This window comes from Pyxicephalus adspersus, chromosome 11, assembly GCF_032062135.1.
Source record: "Pyxicephalus adspersus chromosome 11, UCB_Pads_2.0, whole genome shotgun sequence".
Classification (NCBI taxonomy): Eukaryota; Metazoa; Chordata; class Amphibia; order Anura; family Pyxicephalidae; genus Pyxicephalus; species Pyxicephalus adspersus.
In genome coordinates, this window is record NC_092868.1 from 6,732,054 (window position 1) to 6,742,818 (window position 10,765).

The window sequence follows — 10,765 nt, forward strand, 5'->3', positions numbered from 1 at the left end:
ATGCTGGGCCAAAGAAGTATACCGGGATGACACGGGACCCAAAGAAACTTCCTGATGGATTGATGGATCTGCAGGTTTAAAGGTAAATGGTATTTTTTTATTTTTAGTTTAGTTCTGCTTTAATATTTCCCTATCTTAAGACATACATAAGCCAAAGAATTGTAGACATCTCTCCAAATTACAGACCCCAGATGTTTCATCTGCACCCATTTTTTAAAAAGATGGATCAAGCACATTAGCATGCATTGTTCATTGAGGAGCTTTGGCAGTAGAATGAGGTGTATACCTTTGGGATAAATTAAATGCTGATGGCAAGCCATGTCTTCTTCTCCAACATTATTATCTGACCTGAGAAATGTTTTTTTGGCTGAATGGTTGCAAATTGCCGTCAACACACCCCAGAAGCCTTTCCAGAGGAATGAAAGCTGTTGTAGTCATTAGGGGGGAACCATTTTTATATGACTTTGGAATAGGATGTCCAGGAAGCTCAAATAAGTGTCATGGTTAGGAGTCCAGAACTTTTGGTAATGTTGGGTCTGTTTTAATAAAGCTCTCCAAAACTGGAGAAGATAGACTACCATGGGAGAACCTGGGTGATCAGAAATGGACATGATCAAGGATTGAAGACAAATGGCAAATAACATGAAATGATTTTATGAAATCCATTCTAGGTTTGATTGATCACCCAGGTTCTCCCATGAGTCAATTTTCTCCAATCTTGGCGAGCTTTAAAAATCAGGCCCATTGTCTACACATAACTTATACAACTGGTCCAGTATCCAATGGATTTTCTCAGAAAATAAAGATGTTGACGTTGGGACTCTGGTACACCCTTACCCATAATCTAGGCCCTTAAGACTTAAACTTTCCATACCTAATACTACAGCTTAATAAAAACAAAAGGCCATTTTGTTTGCTAATTTTTCATTGAGAGTGGGGAAGCGATAAATATACTGACAGGGTTTTCCTATCTGTGAGTGTCGTTGTTGGAGATCCTAACATTATGTGAACAATCCCTAAAGTTGACACAAATGTCTAAACTGAAAAAATAATAATATTTAATACATTTGCTTTTATAAAAGCCATCTGAAGAATTACACACAACAGTATTTGCCATTAAATTGTGCCATGTTCACACTTACAAGGTATCTTAATTGTGATTCTGGTGTTGGAGCTTCCAATAGAATTGCGTGCATTGCATATATATAGCCCTTCATCCCGAAATGTGACATCAGACACTCTCAATTCCACATTGGATAGACCTCCAGTAATTGGGTTACCGGACTTTATCCAGGTCAAATTGGCTACTGGAGAAGCCTCTGCAGTGCACTTTAAAGAAAAGGTTGATCCATCTGGAGCATAGATGGTATTTTTACTATTTATAAAGCAATCTGGAGAAGAAGAAACAAAGACAGGTCACCTATTGTATAGATGAGACGAGATAAAGTGGAAACAGGGGGAGCAAGGTCATGCTGTAAAAAGTCATTCACCCTCCAAAGCAGTCTTTCATAAATTTTGCACCCTTGAGGAACCCTTAAAATATTTTTCAAATATTGGAGAACCCCTGCTAAAAGCCATATAATGGGAGTCAGTGAGATAAAAGCCTTCTTAATTGGGGACCAGTGGAAACAATGCCCCGTAACATTGGTTGGCACCTTTATTGACAACTAAAAACATCACTGAAATCATGCAATTGGCTTCACTAAATTGTGTTGGCCGCTGAACTTTGAGGTCATTTTCAATTGGGAGGTCAATCAGCCATAGTTAAGGAATGCCTAGAATCTTCTGAAAAAGCCCTTCGGCACTTTTTGGTAGTGTTGAAGCAATAGGAAAAGGTTATACAGGCTACAAAAACTTTTTAGGGTTTCCACTGTCTTTAAAAGCTAGCCAAAAATGTTGGTTTAGCATACATTTAAAACCACATAAACAGTTACAATTTCTAATTTTCCCAATGTTATATTTCCTAGAACCATTATAAAGCAGGAAACAAAGTAAAATGCTGGTACCTGTATTTGTAGCACAAATGATTTTCGGCATTCTTGGGACATCTGTAGTTACAAAAAAAGAAGAACAAAGGTTCTTCTTCAAAGGTTCTTCAAAAAAAAAGTTACCCTCCTGATAATGAAATGCATGAAGTAGACCATTAAATTATTTACTCAATTATGAGCAACAGAACAGACATCTTTGGATATGTGCAGCTTAAGCATTTAATAGTCTTTGAAAAAAAACTTAATCTTGATAATTTGCAGTAGAGCAGTTTAAAGTAAAGTAAATTAAAGTTTGTATGATCAGGGAAGTAATTTTTGCAGAAAGGGACAGACAATCTGCCTTCTGCAATAATGTGACTTACCTGCCAGATAGCTCCGGGTTTCTGGCAAAAAGCTGAATTGTGAATGTGCAGCATCAGCTTTATTTGCCAGGGAAACCGGAATTCCAGCCTTTCTTTGTGTGTGCCAGGATGATGTATGGCTATGCCATCCTGACATGGCCAATCAAGATAGCTGAAGATCATCTGGAAGCAGAAGGGTAAAAGAAAGATGGTGGTTCCTGGCTTTGGAACACGGACAGGTGAGCTGGATGGGTTTAGTTCCACTAAGCAACATCACCATTCGTTTTATAATTCCCTCTGTCTCTCAAACCTGATTTCAGATTTAGGTATTTCAATCTCAATTTCTGGCTGGAGGACATCCAGCTTCATATGGCCCTGTCTTCCCAAGATTACCTGTCCCTGGTCTGCTTCTTTAATTCACTGGATTTCAGTTTTTAGTATCACAATTCTTAGTATCACATGTGGGAAATCCACATGCAAATTAAGCCTCCCTCCAACACCAAGGAATTTTGCCATTTGACACCCACATTGAGGACATCACTTGGTCTAAGATAAGGTATGCAAGAAAAATGAAAGGTTTTGATTCAAAATTTGATTGATATGGTAATGACACATGAAGGGAAGGGAAAAGAAAGCAGATAAACGTCAGCTTTATTGCACCATTAAGTATTAAGTACACCATGGCCCCATAGCGCTAGTCAAACTTATGGCAGACTTCAGTGGTGCATGGAAGTTCAGCTCTCCATAAAAACAAATGGAAGTATCACATGAATAAACACATTTAAAGTATGAAAAGAAACTTATGGAATTATGGCGGTATGGAATTATGGCGGTAACAATTGCTGATTAAAGCTCTTCTTGACTATGGAAGATAGACTATCATAGAAACCTGGGTGATCCAGCGAACCTGGAAAGGATTTCCTAAAACGCATATGCTATTAATATGCAAATGTTATGAATCCTGGACCAGATCCAATCCACCCAGGTTCCCCCATGATAGCCTATCTTCCCCCGTCTTGTTTCAAGCACAGCTGTTTAGGAAGGGATGCCCTTGCTGAAAGTTTCTGCTTTATTGGGAGCCTGGGGGTCACTACACAATGATTTATTTTGTCTCAAAAGGTACTTACACTGCACAATGATCTCTACAGTCCTGTTATTGATCCAATGGTAATTCTGAGCTTTACATTGGTATCTTCCAGTATTATTTGAGCTAATGTTCCTCAGTTCATAGGAAAGCGGCTTTCCATGCACAGATACATTGAGCAGTTTGTCTTTATCATACCACGAAATGTTGGCTTGAGGGTTGCTGTCCACAATGCAAATAATGCCTAAGGAGTCTCCTTCCAGCACAGTGATAGTTGTATTCTCAGTGGTGGTATTACCTGATGGAACAACACATGTAAAAACGTAACCAGAAGACAAATTGAGAGTGATTAATAAACCATCTAAGGATCTCTGCAGCATCCAATGAGCATCCATTGCTCATGGTTTCTTGGCCTATCCGATTTGTTCTAATTCAAAAAGCTTGAACTTGAACTAACTAACTTATTACTGAAGCACTCAAATTATTTTAGCCTAATCTGTTTTTCTAATATAAAGAATATAAAGACTAGGTTTGTTTTCAGTGTAGCCATCCAAATAATTTCTTTAGAGATTTGAGGTCTGGAAAGGATAAATACCTTTAACAGTGGTATTGATGGTAATAATAGGAGGATCTGTAGGAGACAAAAACAGAAATTTAGGAAACAAAGAGAAAGGTCATCAGAAGCGATGAGCGAGCAAATTTTTAATCTTGATCTCGCTGCAAAAATTTTTTTTTAGGTGTGCGATCCGTGGCACTAGATGTTAATTAACCTCTAGTGCCGGGGGATCAGACATCTTCTCAATGAATGCGGCCGCCTCATTGAGAATATCCCTGGGACTAGAGGTTAATTTACTTCTAGTGCCGGGGATTACACATCTTCTCAATGAATGCGGCCTGAAGCAGCCGCATTTATTGAGAATATCCCCGGGACTAGAGGGTAATTAACCTCTAGTGCCCCTGGAATCGCAAACAGGAGGATTCCCTGCGAGTCTTCCTGTTTAAATTTCCTAGATCTTCCGATGGTTTTGCGAAATCGGTTCGCCAAAATTTTGGGAAACCATCTGAAGTTTGAGGAAATTTTCACGTGAATGCCAGAGGCATTTTCGCTCATCCCTAGTCATCAGTTATATATAGTGAACATATACAAAAATGAAAAGAAGCTGTATTAATAAATCCTATCCAGTAAGAATGAGAAGCCAGACCTCTGAAGCTATTAAAAAGCACTCAACCTACAACTGCCATCACAACATGGAAAAAAATACACTTGGGGACCAGGGTACCAGAGAACCTGCTGATTCGTGACCGTCTACCCACTTGAAAGCAATAAATTGCCAGTATACAGCTAATTAGGTGGATTTGGGATACTCAAACACACAAATTGAATCATGGTCAGTCGTCACATGGTTGATTGTTTCCCCCAGCTGGCTGACTCTAAGGGTAGAACTGGCTTTTCCCATGCAGTATATCAATGCTTTTGAGCTTCAGTCCTCAAGGACTACACGCAAGCCAGGATGTTGAAATAAACAGAGATTTTATGTAAACCAAACTTTATGAAATTTAATTTTATATTTTAGAAAAATACTGTGCGGATCTCTGGTCCTCCAAGTCTGGAGTTTGACACCCCTGTTAAAAAAGAATGTCCCTGGGTGACCAATCAAAGGATAACTGTTGAAGTTAATGTATTTTTTCCATTAGGAAGATTTTCTGCAATGGAGACTCAACCAGGGGTGAAAGGAAAATCTCCAACAGCCAGCTATTTAACCCAATGGGTATGGTCACACCAAACACATTGCAAAATGGCTTTTCCTTGCAAAGTCGAAGAAAAGATGCAGATAAAATACAGCTAAGTTTAGGTAAATGGAACAAAACTGGCACCTTGGCCCAAGCACAAGAGTCTAAACATTTGATCTATGTATTCACACGTAAAGTTGGCTTACATTCAACATTTAAAATCATTTTCTGGCTTGTTGAGGTGTTGCTTTTTTGAAAGTTTACTGTGCAACTCAACGGAAACGTGTTATCCAGCCTGGATGGAGTAAACGTTATATTGGAGTAGTAAGTTTTGTTTCCATCTGGATAGTCTGCTGTATAAGTGACAACCTTCCCTTGTACCCCACTCCAGGTTATCAGAGGGGTAGAGCCATTGCATCTTCCTGGGCTTGTGCAGGTCAGTGTCACCTCCTTACCAGCCACCAAGGTCTTCTCTAGGGAGATCTCAGGCTTATCTGTAAGCTCTGTTGGTGGGGTAAAAAAGTCATAAATCTTTATATTGCACCCACAATACATTGCTAGCTTAAATTTTGTTATTATCCTAACTCCTAATATTATTCTGTAAACACTGTTTATGATTTTATCATGGTAGGTGCAAAGATTAAAATGTATAAAAACCCTGAATCAATATTCAATATTTAGATACTTTTGAGCCTTTTCTCTCCTTGGTTGGTCTTCTTTGTAGTACAATGTTTAGACCTCTATAAAAAAAATGTACAGCTCATATTTGGAGTTTTCTGGCCCTGGACTGGTTACCCAGGCTTTGAAGCCTAACTACCAACATTTTGGTTCTATTCCCTATTCTTTGGCTTGGCATCTTCAGATTCTGGGCTGATAAATTCCATTTTTTAGCTTTATCACCGCCCTTTGGATCTATTCCCTCATCCGTTGGCTGTGAATCTTTTAGCTCTTGGCTAAAAATGTTAACTCTAATTACCACCCATTTTCTTGCCCAGGAATCATCAGACCCTGACCTTTAAGCCTAATTACTACATTTTGGATCCATTCCTTCATTCTTTGGCTAGAAACCCTCTGGCGCTGGACTAAAAAATGTAAGGTTTTAGGCTTTATTACCACCCTCTGGATTCATTCCTGCATGCTTTGTCTGGGGATCACTGGACTCTGGACTGGCGATCCTGGCATTTAAGCCTAATTACCACCTTTTGCATCAATTCCCCCTTAATCATCCCTAGTTATTTAGCTGACTCAGCATCCATGCAATGTGTCTCCACTAGTGCCGAGCCCCCTAGCTCTGCTGAGCATTTCACCTACACCTGTTGGTTAATTCAGTGGTTTCCCTGTTAAGGTCCTGTGTTTACCCCTTGTTGCCCAGCCTGTTGTTTCCCAGTCAGTTCCCTTGTGCTGTTCCAGTGTTCATCTGTGCCTGTGTTTATCACTGTGTCACCTGTGCCTCCTGTTGTTTCCAGTGTCTCCTGTCTTCCCTGTCTCTGCAGAGACCCCAATGTCACCGGTGTCCATTTCCTGGATCCCTGGTATTTGACCCCTGGATCTGGACCTCTTTTCCTGCTTTCTGCCTGCCTTAACCCCGGCCTTTCTTGACAATTCTTCCATCTTGTGACTTGGTACTGTGTATCACCCTAGGACCACAACCTGGCAGTAACCAGCAGCGCAACATCCTCACCACTAGAGGCTCTGGAGAAGACCTGGTTGCTGCTTAGACTCAGTGCACTTTTATGCAAGCCCTCTTGTGGCTCTGTCTCCCTAAGCATGGCATTAGACCTAATTACCACCCTCTGGATCCATTCCCATCCTTTGGATGGAGATCCTCCAGCTTTGGGATGGTAGGTCAGGTTTTTAAGTCAAAATACCATCCTCTTGATCCCTTCCTCCATTCCCCAACTTTTAAGGCCAACTACAGCTCCTTTAGGCTGTAAGTTGTTTTTCAGTGATGTCCTCCCCAACTCAGATATGTCTATTTTAAATATTTTTTTTATTACTAAAAAGTAGTTAAAAAGTAATCATGGGTACATCTAATCTCGATGCATTAATCCTTCATGGTTCATAGTACATGGTGGGGGTGTATACTTTCTATTTGTACAATTATATTTTTTACATTGATACAAGGAAGTTAGAAAGTTAGGAGGTATGTAGTATACGCTGAGTAAATCATTGTCAACACAATCTCTTAATCTCTATCACCCCATAACATCATCAAGCATTATGTTAGTAGACGCTTCAAATTTAACGAATGTGAATACTACACACAAACGAGTTAATGATTATATGATTTTTTAGGGATTGTGTTTAGATCTAAATTAAAAATCCTGGAGCAGGTAAAATCCACACTGCAGGTTCCGTGTTCTGCAAAGGCTGTGTACAGCACTGTAACAATGTCACTGCAATTTGTTACATCAACATCAACAATTTGTGAAGGCTTTCAGTGCCTGGAGTTTTATTGTATTTTATGCATCTGTTTTACCTGTCAAAATTTCCCTTGTGTAGACATCCAAGACCTCTCCTGGCTGCCACCATATTGGACATAATGTCTGCAGCCCCAGCAGACTCAGCATTATCTTTAAGCAGTATTTTATCCCCCAGTGGCTGCATAAATGTTTATGTAGGGAGGTAAAAGGAGGGACAGAGCAGCTGTACCAGCACAGATAGTAATGAAACACTCCCAGAAGAGGGGAGAGCTTTGACATGAAAGAGGAGTAGGGGAATCTTTGCTGGGGAACTGACTTTCCCAGAATACTAAACATTGCTAGCAAGTTTAAAGACACATTGAAAGTAAATAACACAACATTTATGTAAAGGAAACAAAAGCAATTAAGCATTTAAAATACCTGACAATTACCTTTATGCAGAGTCTAATCAGAGACACTTTGCTAGACTTGAATGGGTTGCGGTAATACAATAATCCTAAAAAGTCTGTTGTACTCACCTATCACAGTCACTTCAGGTTTAATATTAGAAAAGCTGTACTTGTTACTGTATATGAGTCTGAACAGATAAAAAGAGGAATCGCTTGGCACTGCATCATTGATGGACAGAGAACAGTCTCCTTTCCACACTTCACCAGTCAGGAAAAATCGTCCTTTAGTAGCTTCACTTATATCCCCCTTTGTAGCAGCCACGGGTGGTGGGTTTTTATCCGTTCCATTGAACCACAACCCTTCTGTATTTCTTTCACTTAGTGTTACTGACTTTTCCACAGTGAAATGGCATGGAATATGCACACAAAGTCCTCTCTGCACAGTGACACTCTTTGGTGCTTCTATTGAGTATCCTGGAATCGAGTTTGTATCTACAATAAAAAAAAAAAATTACCTTTCCATTCAGGTGGAATTAAACTCTATAAACTCTAGAGTTTAAATTGCCCAACTAGAAGTGCCCGGCACCTACATAATGGTAGCATCCTCCAAAACATTTATTTCATACCATTTGGAAGATTTGTCCCTAGTGAGGTCACCTGCCCAAAGTTGACTACATTTATGGTATCCTGGCCATGCCATGATCTGCAGAGTTCTGTGCCTTGATTACGTCATCATCTATCCATGACACAAGCACCTGCAAGTCTCTTTTTGCTTCTTGAAAAACCTCATATGACCAATGGCGTCTCCTCTTTATGCCTATGTGTATATACTCTGATGTTTACCTATTGCTATGAAGATTTGATGTGGTTTAAAAGTACTAGTTTAAATAAAGCTGTGGCTTGGATTATTTGAAAATATGCAAAACAGTTGGTACAGTTATAGATTCCAATATGGCGATGCTACAAGATATACCTTTTTTTTTTTTTTGTGGTGGAAGGCAGGACTTAATTCCACTTTAAATCAGTGTTGTTTATGTTCTTCTGATTATTTTCAGGGGACCAAGCCACTGGAAGAACAACCAACAACCTTCTAAAGGAAAGATATACCCATATCACTAAATAGTCCTGTTTTGTAGAAAATCCAAATATCCTGCTCATTCATGGAGACCCATAACCTACCAATATACACCAAAAAGTATTCCATCAGCCCTGCTTTACAAGAATTAGCAGTAAATCTGGTTAAGTGTGACAGGTTCAAGGGCTTAGGTCCCATATTCCTATATCCAACATGCTATGTTCTATCTCTATCTCGCTGCTTTATAGTAGGGGCAGTGAGTTGTAAAGTCCTGATTATGGCAACTGCCATTCCGTCATACAGAAAGATGGAACAGTTATTTGTACATGACCTAGTGTGTGTTTTTAAGGCCCCACAGCCCCACAGAAATCCACACAGATTTCTGCTTGAAATAAAATGTTTAGCTCTAGACAGGTGTTTCCCACCTTTTATAACATTTAGGATCCCCTTGAAATAACTTTCAGGTCTTCAGGGAACCTCTGCTATATTTACTATATACACTGTTCACAGTATTAGTGTGGTGGTCAGTAGGTAAAATTACTCTTACAGGTCTGGTCATAAGGAAGGCTGCCATCCTTACATATAGCCAAAAAAGATCATTGGAATCCATGAAACTGGCCAGAGAGTCACAAACTACTCATTTCTCATGGAACCCCTAGCAACTTCTGGAGGAACCCTGGTTGATTAACACTGCTCTACACAGTGCCGTCCTTAACACTTGTGCTCATCAGTATGCTTGTTTGGATTTATGGACAAGGGGAAGCATGAACAAGCTCCATAGCATGTCAATACTTTTAACCCTGAACACATGGGATATGAATTGACCTATTAGAGTGTGATCCTCCCTTATACAATTTATCCAATATTCAACCCATAGCCAACATTGTACACAGTCCTGTATGCCTGCTTTATTTGATTGTACTTACATGATATCCATGTAAAGATCAAGATAAAGGAACAGTTCACGTAATACCAGGTCATTCTGACAAATTGATAATAATGTGCTCATGGGAAGTTCTTAAAAGCTAGAAAAGAAAGAAACATAGTTAAAGTTGCCATGCCACCAGTCCATTCGTTTCAAGAACAATCTATGTGCATTAAATGTATTGTATGCTTGTTATGTACATCCACACAGCCCCTGCACCATGATTTGAGGTTTGAAATGTTCACTTGTTGCACTGTTCTACAAAGGAGCAGCATTGTACCTATTCTATTAAACAGGCTTAAACATTTGAATTATGACCTGGATTTCTGATACAGTGAGCAAATTAAAGGACAAATAGATGGATATACTTTAAAATTATGTCTACCGGCTACATCAGCCTTTCGCAATGTTTTTACATGGGGAACCCTTGAAAATACCTTCAGGTCTCCAGGGAACCCCTGCTATAACTACTATATCCACAGCTCACAGCACATTAGCCATTGGGAAGAATGTTACCCTTATAGATAGCCAAAACATCATTGATGTCACTTAAACTGACCTGAGAGATTGAACATTGCTTGAGGAACCCTAGGAATATCTACAACAGGGGTGCCCAACACGTACCAGTAGATCGCAAAAGCAGATAGATTGCGGAGGCCTGCCTTTTAAAAAATAAACTCTAACACGCACAGGAGTTAATAAGTCCAAATACCGTTCCACCATGACTGATGATCATTTGGATTTCTGTTTGAAGCTGGCTACCAGCAACTACTGTCCGGATTATGCAACTTTGGCTGATTCCATTCAGT

General features: G+C 39.6%; 1 protein-coding gene across 1 annotated transcript; it reads right to left on the reverse strand.

Annotated features, from left to right (window-relative positions):
* Nucleotides 1-3,350: 3,350 nt before the first annotated feature.
* On the reverse strand, nucleotides 3,351-10,052 carry LOC140341217 (sialic acid-binding Ig-like lectin 8). The gene is made up of 4 exons (XM_072426783.1): nucleotides 9,958-10,052; nucleotides 8,086-8,448; nucleotides 4,009-4,044; nucleotides 3,351-3,711 (listed from the first exon to the last, which is right to left on the reverse strand). The coding sequence occupies exons 1-4, from the start codon at nucleotides 10,010-10,012 to the stop codon at nucleotides 3,365-3,367; spliced, it is 801 nt and encodes a 266-aa protein (XP_072282884.1). The 5' UTR covers nucleotides 10,013-10,052; the 3' UTR covers nucleotides 3,351-3,364.
* Nucleotides 10,053-10,765: the final 713 nt, after the last annotated feature.

Bases quoted from the DNA above. Each gene is read 5' to 3' on its own strand.
- LOC140341217 (XM_072426783.1), bottom strand. From the start codon at position 10,012: ATGACCTGGTATTACGTGAACTGTTCCTTTATCTTGATCTTTACATGG. The intron at 8,449-9,957 runs GTAAGTACAATC...TTTTTATTGTAG, and splicing joins GATCTTTACATGGATATCAT to ATACAAACTCGATTCCAGGA. The intron at 3,712-4,008 runs GTATTTATCCTT...TTGTTCCATCAG, and splicing joins CATCAATACCACTGTTAAAG to GTAATACCACCACTGAGAAT.